This window comes from Mya arenaria, chromosome 12, assembly GCF_026914265.1.
Source record: "Mya arenaria isolate MELC-2E11 chromosome 12, ASM2691426v1".
In the NCBI taxonomy this organism is placed as follows: Eukaryota; Metazoa; Mollusca; class Bivalvia; order Myida; family Myidae; genus Mya; species Mya arenaria.
Genome location: NC_069133.1, coordinates 32,858,332 through 32,877,786, shown reverse-complemented (window position 1 = coordinate 32,877,786; position 19,455 = coordinate 32,858,332). Strand labels below are relative to the sequence as shown.

The window sequence follows — 19,455 nt, the reverse complement described above, 5'->3', positions numbered from 1 at the left end:
CTTAGAGAGAGTTTACAATGTTATAATGGGTAAATTCAATGGGACTATAGTTATTATTACCGTAATAAGAAAAGTATTGTATTGAACAAAAAAGTGGACAAAGTACTGGAATCACTTCAGGTAACACATGTTTTTGCCTTTTAAAACATTCTTTTTTTTGATACTTGAGATTATTTTTATGCAAGTTATTCCAAGTCTTCAACTTGGACAGTAAGTGTTTCAACTGTAGTATGTATGTAATTATACAAATGCAATTGCAATCAATCGTAAATATTTACACATCAACTTCCATTCCTTAAATGAACTTCCTTTCGGCAATTGCGTTTATCAATCGATGAACGCAACATCTTCTGATATGTTCGGATCGCAATTCATCGCATAACAATATACATGAAAACTATTGATCTTTCTATTGTTTGTATTGTGTCAGTAGGTCCCGTGAAATATAAATCAACCTTTTAGAAGGTGGTAATTTATTATATTTTAAATGTATTTTTGCCATAAATATTTCAATTTTACGTTTAAAAGTGACTTCAAGTGGATGATCTTTTCCCGCGTTATTGTAACGTCATTTGAAAAAAAATGTTTCCGGTTACAGTCGGGTCGTTCAATTTACAGAACGGGTAAGAAAGGTTTACTGAAAGGTTTTCTTAAATGAAATGAAGTAGATTTCTATCAATTGATACATATGTTACTATATATAGTAACACAATTGTACAGGGATTTCACGATTATTTACATGACTCAGCGATTATCAGTTTTGCGACCCTGGCCGATTTTGGAATGTGATTTTGTGGCCCGTAGAACGTTCGCACTTGAATTCAATTTTCACCTTAAAATCAATTTTGGCAACTGCAAAATAATGTCTTGACTAAATATCATTATGATTCACTCCGGCCAATTATCACTAAACGGCCCGGCTACGCCGTGTATTAACCTCTAATTATTGAATGAAATAATGTACTATTGGTGTAAATATAAGTAATGAATTGAGGGGTTGATGTCATTATCGGAGATATGAACGCAATTGGGCTGGTCAAAGTACGCGTGACGTCCCTCGGACTCCACACACTTAATAACATCATGAACTCATACACAACCTATGCATTTTAAAGAGATTTATTATATGCTTTCCGGTGATTTATAGTGATGCTTTAGTGATGAAATCTTGATTGTTCACTTCATTTAACATTGCCAATATGAATTTGATATTTTTCACTGTTTAATCTTTTAAGCCCGCTCTAAATTCCAAATCAATTGTCAGTGCTCTTAGGACAATTTAAACGATGTTATTCCCGAAATGACGTTATATTCGCTCCGAATCCAGCGCGCTTTTCTGCAAAACTACTAGTACATATGACATTTTATATTCGTTTTGGGCGTATAATAAATAGCAAGTTTTGTTTGTTTCACTGAAATATCGCAGTGTGTTTCACCTCTTGAACACCAAGAGAAATATCATGAACTATAGCATTGGCACTCACAAGGTTGCGATCTTGCCATACATCAAACAATTATTCACTATATCCAATTACATTTGGTCATTGTAGGTGTGACATACATTCAGATTATATTAATTTAATGAGTCTGCAAAGATTTATGATTGCATACCATCTGCCTTTGACTATTGTTAAAATTATTTATCATGACACCGTCTATTTATGTTTTGAATGATAGGGTTTGAGCGGTGCCAAAGGAAGATATTCAAGTTTTGAAAGCATAGATTTTATTTATTATCTCAAAATCACTAGGTACACAAGCAGTAAATAACAATAAGACCGGGAGAATGCCTGTCGTTCTGTATCTCGGCTGGAGATACTATCATTTATATTCAATTTAATCGTTCAAAAAATAAATATCAATGTTTTTAGATTCACGATTATGATTTGAGAAGATGCAATTGAAGCTCAAGTTTGTCGCCATTACGAGAGCAGTGTTTTGTAAGTTGACATTCTGCATTCTTTCTAACTACATGATTTATGTCCATGTATAAGCTCAAGCTATATTGTAAGAATCTTTTACGGAGTATGCTAACGTTCGTTTTCCGTTTCTAGGTAGTTTGATATTATCATGATTTCATTGTGTTTACAGGCCTAATTTGTATTGTTTCATCAGCCAAGAGCCAACCCCAATGTAAGTGTTCAGCTTCCGAAGTCCATTTGCGCAAATGATCCAACACATACCTTTTCGTTTAACATTTTATTTAAATAAACGATATAATTAAAAATGAATTAAAAATTACATGATGCAAAATGCTTTATTGGACTGAAAGAACCTAATAGTAATATAAGCAATGTTTAAGTACATGTATATGTATTTATTAAAACTCGTTTTGCCGCATGATGCGAGAACGAGTTTAAAACATTTTAGCTATAATCAACAAAACACATCGATTGCACCATCCGTGAGACACACAAAAAGCATATTGATTCTTTGATTTTTTCTGTCCGACCCAGGGGATCTTAGCGATTTGGACATCCGTCTAGCGGATGGTAACAGTGTTCTTGATGGCCGAGTGGAAAGACGAATTAACGGCGTCTGGGGTACAGTTTGTAACAATGTCTTTGACATTAAAGACGCACAAGTCATCTGCACTATGCTGTCGGGAAATTTGACGTACGTATTACAAAACATGATGATTGCGTGTTAGATGTCAAAAGGTTGTTCATTCTTGTGCCAGAAGACCTTATCTAAATACGATGCACCACTAAATGCCGGATCTCATTATCAATACATAATCGGTTTCCGCAATATAATATACTCGGCAAAAAAGTCATGCGACAACGTGTTCCTTTTTTTAGGTACTTCATATATATATCAATAAAGGTATTTTTTTGTGAAAGCACTTTTTACTTTGAACAACTGCTTGTATATTAAAGAGTATTCATTGGTCATTCACTTTTCTAAGATAATACCGTTAGAAATGGGTATGGGTCTACAGCCAAAAGTCACAAAATGCACGTGTTTTTCAGATTTAAGGAGAAATTGCATAACTTATTTTGTTCGCATAATTGGGTCTGTTTTAGAGAATGAGAATTTCATTTTGAACTAGTTGTTTTAATTTGTGTACGTCCTAATAGCATTTTTGGTAGAAATGAATCGAAACCATTTATCCGACGACGACCGCTAACGTGCTATCAGATTTAAAGAAGCAGGATGGAACGTTGAAAACATTGCAAGGCGCTTCAACGTTAACCATGCAACGATTTATCGCTTATGGCGACGGTTTTTAAGCGACATGAACCGTTTGTGATAATCCATGGTCTGGGCAACCCAGGGTCACACCCGGCCAGGAAGACCGATACTTTGAAGTAAACGATGTTAGCAACAGGTTTTTGTCTAGTGTTGCGTTGCGTGAAGCTCTTTTGGCGAGGCGTAGTCCATGCGCGAGTCCTGTTTTATTCCAATCATTCTGTAACTGGATGCACGGCGCCGGGTTTAAGTCACGTGGTCCGGCGAAGAAACCACGTTCCATCCTGCTTCTTTAAAAGACCATCACATACATGCCCGGCTGGCATTTTGCAGCGAACATGTGCGCTGGAACAGAGCGCATTGGCGGACTGTGTTGTTCAGGGACGAGACGCGTTTTTGAACGGGGGCCCTTCAGGGCCACGTTCATAGTAGGCACATCAGATCGTTACTACAAATGATTACACGGTGATTCGGTCGAAACAATGCGCTCATTGAATGCTTGAATACACATGACATCTTTAAACTTCAACAAAACTGAATTGATGTATAGTAATGTACACTTGAACTCGTACATTTTGCATATCCCTGAAAATGCAGCTGAAAAAAAAATCACAAAATGAAGACAGCATATTTATACGCAACCGCTCGAAAACGGCGAAAAACTAAGTGTATTGTTACAGGTGTGAGTCGGTTATAAGAAGTAGTTACCATAATTGATTAATCAATTCCAAACAATTAAAAAATTTCCTTAAAAATGAAATGATATGTAAACACTATTTCACTGATCAATAAACAAACAAACGAAGTGAATGCTTTTTGGAAACCGTATATCGATAAAGTATATTATACAGATTACGCCGCCTCTATTTAGCATGATCATTTCACTTTTCGATCGTCGCCATTTTGTAAGCGCCCTGCCTAAGAGTGTGTCATAGACTTCAGCGGGATTAAATGTGTATTGTAAGTATTTTATAATCAGATTGTTACACATGGACGGCTCTACGTGTGCGTGGCATGACAGTTATTGAAATTGCTTCATTATTTGCGCTGTATACATATTGTTCTTTGTGCAAATATCTGTGTTTTACCTGCGTTGTTTATGTGCCTGACCTACATTAATTGAGAGGCCTAAATCATGAACCTGCGTGTTTATTCTATTATTTAATTTGTTTAGATTACGATGTGAATTTGTGTAGTTCATCTAGCTTATTTTGATGAAGTATATTATGCTTTTCGTTAATTTATGCATTCGTGCCGTTCATGACTCACACAGCTTCGCGACCTTAGGTGACCTACTACGTAGTTACATACCATGAATGTACTCAGTAGCGATGCCAAGTCGATTGTAGTTATATCCCCTTATGAACCCATGAATTTTTCACGGAAGGCGACTCAATGCTGGTACCGGTTTTATACACCCTTTAAAAGACGTATATCAACATTTGCGGAGAACCATGTGACTATTTATAGAATTAGATAATGAAATATTCTGGGATCCAGTCAGAGTGCACTAGTAACGAAAGTGAAAATTTTATTAAACGTTTTTTTTCATGTTTTAAGGCAAGTACAAAGGATTATTTGGTTTGTATTTAAGTATGGGAGGGGTCTCTCATAGTTTTTATCACTTTTGATACGAAAACCACTGGACTAGAACGTTCTTAGACCATTTATAGTCTTCGCCAAAATGTAAACAAAAATCCAAAATGGCTGCCGCGAAGTGAAACTACCTGGTACAGTTTTCACTTAGTCAGATGTTTGAGGATTAATGCATGAAGCAGTTGCTGACAGCTTCAAAATGCAAGTACACCTTGTGTAAATAGGTGTAAACATTTAGAATGAATACATTTTATGTCTGTTCTTTAAATATTTGTTAAAAAAACATGTTTTTTTCACAAAGTTTTTGTTCGTCCCCAGTTTCGTACCACAAATATGTTTACCGTATGTAATAAAGACGTGTTAATATAAAATAAAGCCCGAGAAAAATTCCAGATTTAGGTTACATCAGTAGTTTTCTAACTGAAATGTGATATTGGGTTCATCTTCAAGTGTTGGCTTCATCGCACCTGTCATGAGCAGCTTTTGGTCGTGGTGGATCACTTAAAAGTTGAACCCATCAATTTAAACTGGTATGCCAGGGATGTGTTAATTGAGTATGTTGTGTAGGCTATAAGGGCGTCAATGATTGTATGTTTGGGTGTTGTTGATTTATCTATTTTCCTTTCTTATTATTTTGTAACAGACCCGGGAGGAACTGTAAAGAACCAGCCAGACAGCCCGCCCGCCGAGCTGCCCACCCGGCCGAGCTGTACTTTGTGTATGCCAACATGCCAACATGCTGTAATTTGTTAGTACTTCAAGATCATATAATGGAAAATTGTATCCAAACTGAAGTATAATTTGAGTAACTTTGGGTCATATAAGCCCATTGATACTGTTTGTTCCATTCCTAAATGAATTCCTTTCATGTTGTTTCTCGATCATTTCTGGTGCGGCTTTGATAATGATATTATTATGCCCCCCCCCCCCCCTTCGAAGTGTATATTGCTTTGCACAGGCATGTCGGTCGGTCGGTCGGTCCGTCGGTAGACCAAAGCTTGTCCGAGTGATAACTCAACAATTCCTGGACGTATGGTCATCAAACTTCACATGAAGGTTGGGCCTGACTAGTAGATGACCCCTATTGATTTTGGGGGTCATCAGGTCAAAGGTCAAGGTCACAGTGACCTTTAATGGTAAAATAATTTTAAAGCTTGTCCGAGTGATAACTCAACAATGCCTGCACCCATGGCCCTCAAACTTGACATGGAAATTGGGCCTAACCAGTAGATGACCCCTATTGTTTTTGGGGGTCATCAGGCAAAAGGTCAAGGTCACAGTGACCTTGAATGATAAAAGGTTGTCTGAGTGATAACGTGACAATGCCTGCACCCATGGCCCTCAAACTTGACTTGGAGGTTTGGCCTGACCAGTAGCTAACCCCTATCGTTTTTGGGGCTCATCGGGTCAAAGGTCAAGTTCACAGTGACCTTGAATGGTAAAAGGTTGTCCTAGTGGTAACTCAACAATGCCTGCACCCATGGCCCGCATAATTGAATTGGAGGTTGGGCCTGACCAGTAGATGACCCCTATTGTTTTTTGGGGTCGTCGGGCCAAAGGTCAAGATCACAGTGACCTTGTATGGTAAAAGGTTGTCCGAGTGATAACTCAACAATGCCTGCACCCATGGCCCGCATAATTGAATTGGAGGTTGGGCCTGACCAGTAGATGACTCCTATTGTTTTGGGGGTTCATCGGGCCAAAGGTCAAGGTCACAGTGACCTTGAATGGTAAAAGGTTGTCCGAGTGATAACTCGACAATGCCTGCACCCATGGCCCTCATAACTGAATTGGAGGTTGGGCCTGACCAGTAGAAGACCCTTAATGTTTTTGGGGGTCATCGGGCCAAAGGTCAAGGTCACAGTGACCTTGAATGGTTAGAGGTTTTCCGTGTGATAACTTGACAATGCCTGCACCCATGGCCCCCAAACTTGACTTGGAGATTGGGCCTGACCAGTACATGACCCCTATTGTTTTTTGGGGTCATCTGGCCAAAGGTCAAGGTCACAGTCACCTTGAATGGTTAGAGGTTTTCCGTGTGATAACTTGACAATGCCTGCACCCATGGCCCTCAAACTTGACTTGAAGATTGGGCCTGACCAGTACATGACCCCTTATGTTTTTGGGGGTCATCAGGCCAAAGGTCAAGGTTACAGTGAACTTGAATGTTAAAAGGTTGTCCTAGTGATAACTTGACAATGCCTGCATCCATGGCCCTCAAACTTGACTTGGAGGTTGGGCCTGACCAGTAGATGACCCCTATTGTTTTTGGGGGTCATTGGACCAAAGGCCAAGGTCACATGTACCTTGAATGGAAAAAGGTTGTCCGAGTAATAACTCGACAATGCCTGCACCCATGGCCCTCAAACTTGACTTGGAGAATTGGCCTGACCAGGAGATAACCCCTATGGTTTTTAGGGGTCATCTGGCCAAAGGTCAAGGTCACAGTGACCTGGAATGGTAAAAGGTTGTCAGAGTGATTACTCGACAATGCCTGCACCCATGTCCCTCAAACTTGACTTGGAGGTTGGGCCTGGCCAGAAGATGGTCCCTATTGATTTTAGGGGTCATTGGGCCAAAGGTCAAGGTCACAGTGACCTGGAATAGTAAAAGGTTGTCTGAGTGATAACTTGACAATGCCTGCACCCATGGCCCTCAAACTTGACATTTAGGTTTCTTGTGACCAGCTGAGGACTCTGGATTTTGAGTTCATAGAGTCAAAGGTCATGGTCATAGCACACTCTATCCTCACACTTTAATGGTTATAATCTTAAAACTGCCTTAACGGCAACAAATCAGCTGTCATTTCGGTCCATGCATATTTCATTCAATTGTCCATATAATCCTGACAACATGGCGCTCAGGGGGGGGGATAATGTTTGACAAACAGTTTTCTAATGACACTGCTGACTCGTATAAGTCTTTGGTCTGTCGCACATTTTATTTGCTCTTTTAAGCAAACATTGCATTAATTTAAAATACTATAAGCAAATAAACAAAACTTACTGCACATTTGATGCAAAATGATGCTTTATTTAGTGTGCATATGATTTTGAGCTTATGGACAAGAAAACATCTACTTCAACAATCACAGCAACACAATGAGATCCCTATTTTAAAGAAATAATGCCACCTTTCATTAATTCATTCCATCAATCATTCATATATATTCATTTATTTATGCAGTTTATACATTGAAACACTTGACATTTCTTAAGGCAAAAGAAATGAAAAGTGAACCGCTTTCATAAAGATTAGAGCCTTTTCCCTTCATGCATTAAAAAATTAACCTTAATACATTATAAATGTCTTAAAACCCTAATGTATTGTTTATTTCAATAGCCAGCCTGGTTGCTGTAGCCACAGGGGAATTTACATTTCTTAAGGCAAAAGAAATAAAAACTGAGCCACTTTCATAAAGCTTAGAGCCTTTTCCCTTCATGCATTAAAAACAACAACCTTAATACATTATAAATGTCGTAAAACCCTAATGTATTGTTTATTTCAATAGCCAGCCTGGTTGCTGTAGCCACAGGGGAATTTTCAAGGACAAGAACCAGTGCTGGTAAAAATGTGGTCTCATGTGGTTTTCCATACCGGCATTCAGCAAGGATTTCAGAGAAAGAAATACTGTCTCCAAGTAAAAAGAAATTCTAAGCATGTCTGGTTTTAATGCTTTCAAAATGCATCTGGGTACTCAATAAGATGAGATTAACCTTTGAATTATTAAAATCTGATAGCAAAATGTCCAAAAGACTATATATTTCATAAAATTTGTCCTGAAAATCTTTCAATTCATGAGCTTTTCTGCATATTTATCACATTTATGACCACATAAAAGGATGTGTATGCCTCAAATGAGTGTTTACATGCCTTTTTCAAGCTTTAACAGTATTGGCAGATAGTTTTATAAGTGTAAAACATTGCTTTTGTGTCTTGCTTGCAGATCATAATGTGCCAATAAGCTCCAGTTAGCTGTGCCTTTTTCCTCCCACCGGTAGTCCTTCAATCTGAATCCAGGAGATGCAGCTCTGAATCCAATATTTCAGGAGAATAAATATGTAAGTCAACTCTGTAGTACTTGTTTGTGTGTAAATGATCACAAGAGTGAGATTTATAGCAAATCAGGTGTAAATAAGCAACTTGTAGACATTGGTGAAGTGCTGTACTCTGATTTTAATGCCAAATCTAGCCTTCAAAACAGATACTTAAAGTAAAAAAATAAAATAAAAATGGGCATATTAATGCTATCTCTGCATTTTCTACATCATGTAGCCACCTCATACATGGAAACACTAGCAGTTGTCATGAATCTTTCAGTTGTGGTGTTTTTTTTACAATTTCTTTTGTTGCGCCATTTGTCCCTGAAGCAAACAGTTTGGCTTATAGTGGTGTTTAGACTGTCTATAAACACATTATCACTAAATTTCTTTTGTTAAACTGAACAGTTCTGTTACCTTTATATAAGTGGATAAGAAAAGCAAAATTTTGACAAGTTGAAGCATCTACTGGCCAAAGGCCAGAACAGCTTATGCGATGGTAATTTGTACGTAGTATGTGCGTCTGTAAACAATTCATGTTTACACAATACAGCCTTCAGTTTTGATGGTATCTTGATGAAACCTGTACAGTATTTACATATCCATTAGAGCTCGGTTTCTTTTGAAAACCAGCCAGATCCGACCATGCTTGATTAGATATGGGCCTTGATCGTATAAAGATCCTGTAAACAATTGGTCATTAACACGATACAGCCTTCAGTTTTGATTGTATCTCGATGAAACTTGTACAGTATCTACATATCCATAAGAGCTTGGTTCCTTTCGAAAACCGCTCAGGCATGCCTAGATTATGGGCCTTGATAGTATAAAAAAATCAGTTTGTCAGTTAACAATTGTTCGTTAACATGATACAGCTTTCAGTTTTGATTATATCTCGATAAAACTTGTACAGTATCTAAATATCCATAAGAGCTCAGTTTCTTTTGAAAACCAGCCAGATCCGACCATGCTTGATTAGATATGGGCCTTGATCGTATAAAAATCCTGTAAACAATTGGTCATTAACACGATACAGCCTTCAGTTTTGATTGTATCTCGATGAAACTTGTACAGTATCTACATATCCATAAGAGCTTGGTTCCTTTCGAAATCCGCTCAGGCATGCCTAGATTATGGGCCTTGATAGTATAAAAAAATCAGTTTGTCAGTTAACAATTGTTCGTTAACATGATACAGCTTTCAGTTTTGATTATATCTCGATAAAACTTGTACAGTATCTACATATCCATAAGAGATCGGTTCCTTTTGAAAACCAGCCAGATCCACTCAGCCAGTAGAGCATATGCCCTTTTGGGCCTCTTGTTTATAGAAAACTCTAAGCGCAAAAGAAGTGCGAAAACCTTATTTTGCTTAGAAAAAAACTTATAAGAGTAGGCAGGACATTTTTGTGGTGCTGTTCTGTAGACACCATTGAAAGCAACAAGGAAAACTTTACTTGGTCAGATTATTCCAATGCATAAGGAAATAATGGCTCTTCAAAGGTTTGCAGCTTACCATTTGAGGGAAATGGCTGTTTCTGCTTTTTATGAAAATACCACAGGTGCTAATACTAGTCTCAATCATTTATTGTTTAATATATCATTTCCAAACTTTCAGTATGTGTTGCATATAGCCTGCAGATGAACTATATGAGTTTTGAAGTCTGTTCCCCCCTCTATCATGCAATGAATATTAATGACTATGTATGTGGTACATGTACTTTCAGAAAACTGAAGCCTTCAGGAAGTCAATGCCACCATGGTATTGATTTATTCAGCTCTGATGTACTCAGCTGTGATGTAACATGCCTTCAAGTCACTATCCGAAGAACATTCAGACGTTCTAAATGGACCATTGCCCTGTTGCCATGGAACTCATTATGAGGAGGAGCACACAAACTGTCACTTGTTTTGGATATCAGATGTACCACGAACTGACCATAAACTTTTCAGATGCTCTGTTTATTTCATCAGCCAATTTCGATGTAAATTTTACTGAATAATGACAAACAGTCTTACTCATAAGCATCTCTTACTCATTCGTATTCCACAACTAAACATGCTTGCAATTACACTGTGCCATCTATCATAATATAGCAATGCTGCGATGTCCGCATTTTTTTGTACCAGTTGTTGCTTTATACTGAAACTTTTATTGAAAATGGTGCATAAACACTGACAACACATCAATGTTTCGTTCATACATTTGTACATGTTCTTTCAGTGTTGATAATGTTGACATATTTCATGTACATTTACACATGTATTTATTGCCAACCTCATCAAAACATGCATAGTTTGCTCACATACATGTACATATTTCCAAAACAGACATTTACTGAATGTATTACTACTTTACGTTGATTTTGATATGTAAATAAAACATTGTACTACTTGTTTATACAAAACACTTTTCATTTGCTATGTTGTTTGTTTCCATGTTCTATCTGCAAACAGATGGTATTATCATATAAATATTTAGCTCGACTATTCGTAGAATATGGAGAGCTATACTACTCACCCAAGTGTCGGCCTCACACCTTGGTTAAGGATTTGCGTGCAAGCACACATAGGTTAATATCTCAGTTACTTCTTGAGGTATCGCATTGAGACTTGATACAATGGTACTCAACCATCCAACCTACTTAATTAACCAAGTTAGATAACTCTACTTTGCATTTAATGCAAATTATAGGTTTTTATTATTTGACTAAGAAATTCTGGTTAAGGTTTTGCATGCAAGCACACATAGGTAAATATCTCATTAAGTACTTGAGGTATTGCATTGAGACTTGAAACAATGTTACTCAACCATCCAACCTACTTAATAAACCAAGTAAGATAACTCTGCTTTGCATTTAATGCAAATTATAGGCTTTTATTATTTGACTTAGAAATTCTGGTTAAGGTTTTGCTTGCAAGCACACATAGGTAAACATCTCATTAAGTACTTGAGGTATTGCATTGAGACTTGATACAATGGTACTCAACAATACAATCTACTGAATTAACAAAGTTAGATAACTGTAGTTTGCATTTAATCCAAATAATAGGACTTTATTATTCGACTTAGAAATTCAGGTTAAGGTTTTGTGTGCAAGCACACATAGGTTAATATCTCAGCAGCTACTTGAGGTATTGCATTGAGACATGTTACAAGGTACTCAACCATCCAACCTAATTAATTAACCAAGTAAGATAACTTGACTTTGCATTTAATGCAAATGATAGGCCTTTATTATTCGACTTAGATATTTTGATTAAGGTTTTGTGTGCAAGCACACATTATATAAATATCAAAGCAACTACTTGATGTATTGCATTGAGACTCATACAATTGTACTCAACCATCAAACTTCCCCATGTAAGATGGCTCTAGTTTCATTAAACGCAAATAGTTGCCCTTTATTATTCGACATAGAAATTCTAGTTAAGGTTTTGCGTGTAAGCACACATAGGTAAATTTCTCAGCAACTACTCGATGTATTGCATTGAGACTTTATAGAATGGTATTCAACTACTAAATGTCATTGAATAACCAAGATATATAACTGTATTTTGCAAATAATTGCCCTTTATTATTAGACTTAAACAGTCTGGTTGAAATTTTCCATGTAACCACATTTATGTTTATATCTCACCACATGATTTGCATTGAAATCTTATCTAACAGCGATCCATGCATGTTTCGCCAAAACTTTTCAATCCTTACACTGAAAAGCGGCGGAATAGTCGAGCCCACTGTCTCCGTGTCAGCTCTTGTTCAAAATTAACGTGATGTTCATTTCCATTGTGAAACTTATCCATTGGGAACGTTCAAACATATTCTACACACATTATTTTTTATCTTACACTGTATATATATATGTTCTATATGTATATATCACGCCTAATAAAATTGAAGCCTGTCAACTCGTACATTGTTGTAAAACATATGAGCCCCACCTTTCAACTTCCCTGTGTGCTCCTATCAATTCGTTTTTGAAATTCCTGTCATCATTTGAATAAATTGCTTACTCCCTCGGAGCCACCGTTCCTCGGCGCTTTCAGCGCTTTGATTACCTTCGGGATGTTGACGGACACCAGCGTGTGTGGCGCGCATTGTACCGTAATGCCGACTGTCGCGGGAAAGGGAGAATCAGTTGTTATAATCTGGGGAGGTATAACTGCAGAGGGTAGAACACGTCTTGTGTTTGTTGACGGCTCATTGACCAGTCAACAGTATCGAGACGAGATTCTTACGTTCTTACGCCAGATGAACATTCACCAGCCAATCTAGCAAGATGACAATGCTAGGCCCCATATTGTACTTCTAGTATATGAACCAGTTCGTCCAGGAAAATGGCCCGACCTATCGTGCATTGAACACATTTGGGATGTTCTTGGATGCCGCGTTTCTCCGCGTATAACGCCACATAGCACCCTAGTGGACCTTAGAAGATTGCATGAAGAGCAATGGGATGCGATTCCACAACAGGAAATGAAAAAACCCCAACTCGTTTATTCATTAAGAGCCAGAATGATTGAATGCAGGGAAAATTTCGAGGGATATACACATTATAAATGTTAAAAAAAGAGAAAGTATACGTCTTTATTAACAAGATAAGATTAAAATAAGGCTTGGTAGGCATGTTATATTCTGTTGATATTCTTGACTTTTCATTTTTTACATTGTTTTTGTTGATTTGTTAATGTTTATTTCATTCCAGTGGTTGGTCATACAAAACGGTTATACGCCGATACGGGCTGTAATGTGATTTTAACACCCTGACCCCTATACTGAATGAATCGATAAAATGCATTGTTCACAGCAATAAACTTCATTAAAATTTGTAATAAACGATTGTCCTTGATTTATTCTTTCACATTAAGTATGACATAACAATATTTGTTCAATACATTCAAACATATATACCATTATATACCTAGTCGCATGACGTTTTTGCCGAGTATATATTGAAATGGTTGATGTTGCGCAAACGTGTCTTCTTACCTTTTTATATACAAGCAGGCTATCCACTTATTTGCAGAGCACTACAGGTGATAAGGGACGGACGGTACGGGCAAGGACAGGGTCCAATATTCTACGATCGACTCGGTTGTTCTGGAACAGAGTTGTCCATAGACGACTGCTACAGCATAACGGGTGAACAATGTTTGCATAACCAGGACGTAGCCATTGTTTGTTCTGGTAATAGTTGTTCAGTCTTTTGTGCTTCAGATAGAACTGAATGAAAGCTTTCGCGTTCCGCTTTTACATGCCTGACTTGTACAATTTACATTCTGCAAAAGCATTAATGCATTACAATAACGTTTTTAAGTAACGAAAATGATTAAAGTGACGATTCAATTCCATAACTTATGTCGACAGAATACCGATATAACCGTCAAATATAATAAGTGTTAGTTCTTATTCTGTTTCGAAAAGCCTGTCCAAGTAGTGAAGATTTTTATTTTGGGGAATTCCAAAATATCTCGGTGGTCAACAACGTGCAAGTGTATCACGGACTGTGTGGCAACGGAACGTCCGAGTACGAGTTTGCGTATACATGTGCTACAGACGGTGTCTGGTATCCCCGCAACAATTCGTGCCGACATTTAGGTATGCGAAAACATTTGCTTCATCATTAATTCATTTTGTCATTATGAATTGTTCTTTAAAGGACTAGTTATCGTTAAGATTCTGTCCACATTCTTTAACAAAGGGCAAATGTGTATGCCGGTCAATTGATAAGAAATATCTTTAAACAGATATTACCGACATTCGGTTTACGGATGGATTAGGTTTATACGATGGTATTGTGGAAGTGCTCGTAGGAGATACATGGGGATCCACATGCGACAACGAATACACTTTAGCTAGAGTGGTTTGCAATGCAATAGGGGCTACGTAAGTAATTCAAGATTTAATATCAACACTGATATATGTCATATTATTGTATAATTATGTCAAAAAACAAATAATACATCCCTAAGAGGCCTGACAAAATGAAAGGAAACTCGTCGTATTTAAATTTATTTAGGAGTTAAGTAGATTTATAATAAGATGATATTCTAACTTTGATGGAATAATGGCCGTCTTTCTATGATACATTATGCGTATATTGTTTTAACAACAGTTATGCCGATGGGCTTTTCCCTGTTGCTTCTTAAATACATGTATTATTGGAAATTTGTTTCGCATTTATTTCACAATATAAATTTTGTGGGTTAGCGTTCGAAGCTACGGTCCGAAATATTCAACCACACCGCCATTTCTCGATGGATTGATTTGCGAGAGATTTGACAGCGGAATAAACAGCTGCAGTTACAATACATTTGCTTCATGTACTTACAAGAACTACGTTGCTTGCGAAGGTACGGTAAACGTTTGTCAGTTTCGCTATCGGGGTTGTAATAAACGCTAGTACATTAAGCTCCGCAGGACAGTTTATCAACTAATAGTTTTGATTGCATAGAATCATATTATTGCTAAAGAGTATTATACATTTGAATAAATGGAATACAATCCGAAATCATATCTTCTCCCAAAAAGGTCTGATCCTTGGGGATTATCACAGAAGCAGGGTGACATGCATGAGTCCGGCTGGCCTCCATGTTACGAGGGCTGGCTCCTCTTTATTTCTTCTCTCTTTTCGGTGTTGTAACGTTTTCTATGTCATTCAATGTTGTGACATAACCACTATTTCGGATCTAAAATGTATATTCGTCTGTAAACATCACCCCCTGATTAGGGCACATTGTCGCCTTTAGGATTACAAATTACTCTTCAACACCTCATGGGGAAGAGCTCAAGCCATAATGCAGTCAATGGGCGTGGGCAGACTTTTTATACTCCAAATGAACAAAGCAACAGTCTGAAATGTTTCAAAAGATTAAAACCGTACCTTTTTAAAATAAATAGATTACTTTTAGTTTAACATACTTTGAAACATGTATGATAAACTTATACACGTGCAGGGCACGTGATTGGTACTTTCAACTAAGGAAGATAAACACTATTAAAAAATGATGCTTGTTGTAAAATACCAAACATACATACTGTATATGAATTTTCCTAAATTATAATTATGGTATTTCCTAATAACATTGCTGAATTGTATTAAACTTATATTTTTTATCAATATCTCCTTCAAAATGAAATTCAGTTGCTCATGGAATTTATGCAAAAAACCCAACCAGAATTGTTTTCTTTATAATTGTCTTTAAATACGAAAGGACTGTTTCAGTGCGCCCACTGAATATCACAAACATACGCCTTGCTGACGGGCCTGGAGAAAACGCAGGCAAAGTTGAGCTCTTCGTAGATGGGCACTGGGGCAAAGTGTGTGAGAATTCATTCGACATCAACGATGCAAAGGTTCTGTGCTCTATGTTAGGAGCAAGGTAGCTACATACATACACACTAACAGTTGTGATTTCAAAAACGGGTACTTTTTGTCTATTTTCTCAATCCCCACACGCGGGCAAGTTTAAAAACAGATTCCCAAAAACAGACAGATTTAGTATTTTAGTGAAATTATCATGAGCGAGCAATGCAGGTTTGGTTTCCATATGCTGTCAATTTAGCACTTCCCCATTGTACCCATTAAATGTGATATAAACACACATTTAAGCAGACAGAGCTGGGATTAATCTAAAGTGAGATTTATTAAAAAAACGTATCAAACTCTGTAAATACGAATTAGTGTATACGTCATTATCATATTAAAATATCTGTAATGATTGTGGTATTTAACGCTTTTGCCATTTTAATATTATTTATAGAACAACCGCTTATCTCCTTGGGAACTTTTATGGAAACGGATCAGGACCAGCTTTGCTTAATTATTTGGGTTGTCGGGGAACGGAGAATACTACCAACGAATGTAGTTACGGGGCACCGTATTATTATCGTCGTTACTCTTGGTATACACATGACTGCTATCAAAGCGATTCCGTGTCACTCATATGTACAGGTATACACAACATTTTCTAGATAAAAAGTCCAACATCGAAAGTAAAATTGCTTACCGCCGATAGCTTTCGGGCACCGTATTATATATATAATTCACTCACACACTTACAGTTTCTATCAGCGGTGTTAATATCTCGGGTTGCGTGTCTACGTGGTTTCTTAACTGTTTCAGTGTATACCACGTGATAAGTTACGTCATAAAGCTCCTTTGGAAGGCAACACTTTTCTTCGAATGAAGGCTTTAAACAAAGATAACATTACTATTTATTCACTATTTCAAATGAAACATAGCGCAGTCTACGACGCTTACAAAACCCCTTTTCGGTCTTTTACCTGGGTTTGATTGTGAGTTTATTTTCTTAAAACACTTCGAAACCCCTTTTCACAAAACCACCGCCTGAAGGAGAATTGTCAAAACATTATTTTGTGTACAGGTAAACTCGCAAATAGAAAACGCGTCAAGGTACATTACCATGCACTATTTTAAGTACAGGTCACTGTTCGGGATATCGTTAGGAAATTGCTGCTTTAATATCAATGGCCTTGCCAAAACGTCTCAAAAATACGAGATCTATTTTCATATTCCAGTATAAATGCATAACTACATTTGTAAATATGTCGACAATACAATATTCTGATTTTGAGCAGTTGTGTTATTATTCAATATTATACCAACGAAGATCGCAACATATTTCACCTCAAGTTGAAACAGTGAAAAAACATTTTAATTTTCACTGATAAATCTCTTTACAGTAAACCACCGGAAAGCATTTAATAAAGACCGGTTAACAAGGGCGTTCGAAAATTAATCGATCGTCACATGTGTTTGAAGACCTATAGAGCAAAGTGGATTTGACGGCAATAAGCAATATTTTGATTCGAAAAACGTAGTGCTGTTACTAAATTCTTTCTCCTCAAGGATTAATTAAGAAATGAATGTTATATCAATTTTTTTTTCAAAAAATGTATTTTTTATTACTCGATAATGATCCATTTATCTCATTTTGGTTCCTAATTCCATCAATTGAAAGAATCTTCGTCCGTTTAAATTTTGTTCGTCATTCATCTTTAACAAATGAATGTCATTTACAGTCCATACCTTCCAGCACAGTTAGCTTAATACATGTATTAATAAAGTTATTTTGCATGTCCAGGTGAAAAAAGATATGTGAAAATCCGTTTTGGTAAACTGTGCTGGAGTTTTGCCAACGTTGATTATTTTATGAATCCATCCTAGAAAACAGTTTTGTCATTCCATGTTTTTTACAGATTGTGGCTTGATAAGTACAACAGATGGGCAAATCAAAAGCTTCGACAACACAGCTATGGAATTAACTGTGCTGTGCAATCCCGGATACACAGTCAGTTACACGTGCCTTTCAAACGGATCATGGGTACCAAATACAGTGATATGTAAGTCTTTCAACATATGTTTTACTTCATGGTTGTGTAACGTCAAACAAGCCAAACAAATCCCTTCAGAGAAAAGCATGCTCAACTCTGAAGGGGTCCGCTGGTCTTTATATACAGTAAAATCTCAATCAACACAGAACCCGGGCTTTGCTAATTTGCATATTACCAACCAAGTTAACATACTATGAACGTACTTCCGTATTTAACGGAATGTTATTCTATGAACGCACATCCGCCGCCTACAGCGGACCGTTACAGTTGTTTAAAACTCATTGTAAGCTAAGCAGTGCAATGTGTCCACTAAACACTATGTTATTAATCAACTAAAACCTCGTTTGAACATAAATTAAACAAAGTACAAGTACTATCAAATTTGTTTCTGAAAGCGTCTGTGTGTATTTGTTATTTACTGTTATTGTGAAAATATAGAGTTTTTGTCCTTTATTTTAGGCTGCAAGAGTCTGATATCAAGAGTTGGCAATGGACACCAAATTTCTTTCAACTCAACCACATTCAGATCAACAGTGCTTTGTGACCCAGGCTATAATATAGAATATACATGTCACCAAAATGGAACCTGGACGTCAGAGAAAATATGTAGGCTCAATTTGATAACTGTTAAATATTAAAATCTATATATATATATTGTGGACACAACAGAAATAATATAATGTTATTACTTAGGTGATTTCATATTGGCCTAGTTATTTGTCCGAGGTTAGCTGTATTTGCCTGAGCTCAAAAGGGCGAAGGCAAATACAGCTGACCGAGGACAAATAACTGGGCCAATATGAAATCACCTACTTAATAAGTATTTTATTAATTAACTATTACCATTTTGGTTAAAAACATTCTATAACTTACCTTTAAGTTCACAGTGAAGCCGTATTTATCCCTTATTCATTCACGGTGTCTGCTTTTCTAGACTTGACTTTGCTGATTTTGACATGCATCCTTAGAGAAACATTGCACATACTTATGAAAAAAGCACTGTACATTGTAAGGAAACATGTCTTTTCGTCTTAAATTCGTAAATCATTTGCCTAACGTGTTTCACCTTCGTCGTCCATTTTGTCGGTGTACAAAATCGTAATAGTCGTAAAATCCACAAACGGGTTAAATACAACTGTAATATCAAACCGTACAAGGTGGTTCAATCATTCAATAGGTTCAAGTATTCCAAATAGGTTTATAAGAAGCACAAACTTTTCAAAACAGTCAGGAAACTAAAAACAAAATGGCTACCTTTAAAAATAAT

The 19,455-nt window shown here is 36.9% G+C and overlaps 2 protein-coding genes and 1 long non-coding RNA gene across 3 annotated transcripts in view; all 3 read left to right on the top strand.

The window, feature by feature from the left end:
- Nucleotides 1–14,062, top strand: LOC128210615 (galectin-3-binding protein-like). The gene is made up of 5 exons (XM_052914966.1): nt 1–120; nt 1,872–1,940; nt 2,092–2,133; nt 2,457–2,616; nt 13,858–14,062. The coding sequence occupies exons 2-5, from the start codon at nt 1,895–1,897 to the stop codon at nt 14,060–14,062; spliced, it is 453 nt and encodes a 150-aa protein (XP_052770926.1). The 5' UTR covers nt 1–120; nt 1,872–1,894.
- On the top strand, nt 4,065–12,729 carry LOC128211760 (uncharacterized). Its single transcript, XR_008257341.1, has 5 exons — nt 4,065–4,152; nt 5,432–5,536; nt 8,300–8,428; nt 8,735–8,849; nt 10,555–12,729. It is a non-coding gene; the product is annotated as an uncharacterized LOC128211760 (long non-coding RNA).
- Nucleotides 13,918–19,455, top strand: part of LOC128211759 (uncharacterized) — a 53,712-nt gene continuing 48,174 nt past the window's right edge. The window contains exons 1-8 of the mRNA XM_052916799.1: nt 13,918–14,018; nt 14,256–14,429; nt 14,579–14,717; nt 15,042–15,184; nt 16,057–16,213; nt 16,595–16,785; nt 18,054–18,197; nt 18,648–18,794. Of these exons, the coding sequence (XP_052772759.1) occupies nt 16,200–16,213; nt 16,595–16,785; nt 18,054–18,197; nt 18,648–18,794 (496 nt within the window). The 5' untranslated portion in view covers nt 13,918–14,018; nt 14,256–14,429; nt 14,579–14,717; nt 15,042–15,184; nt 16,057–16,199. The remainder of the gene's footprint in view (nt 14,019–14,255; nt 14,430–14,578; nt 14,718–15,041; nt 15,185–16,056; nt 16,214–16,594; nt 16,786–18,053; nt 18,198–18,647; nt 18,795–19,455) is intronic.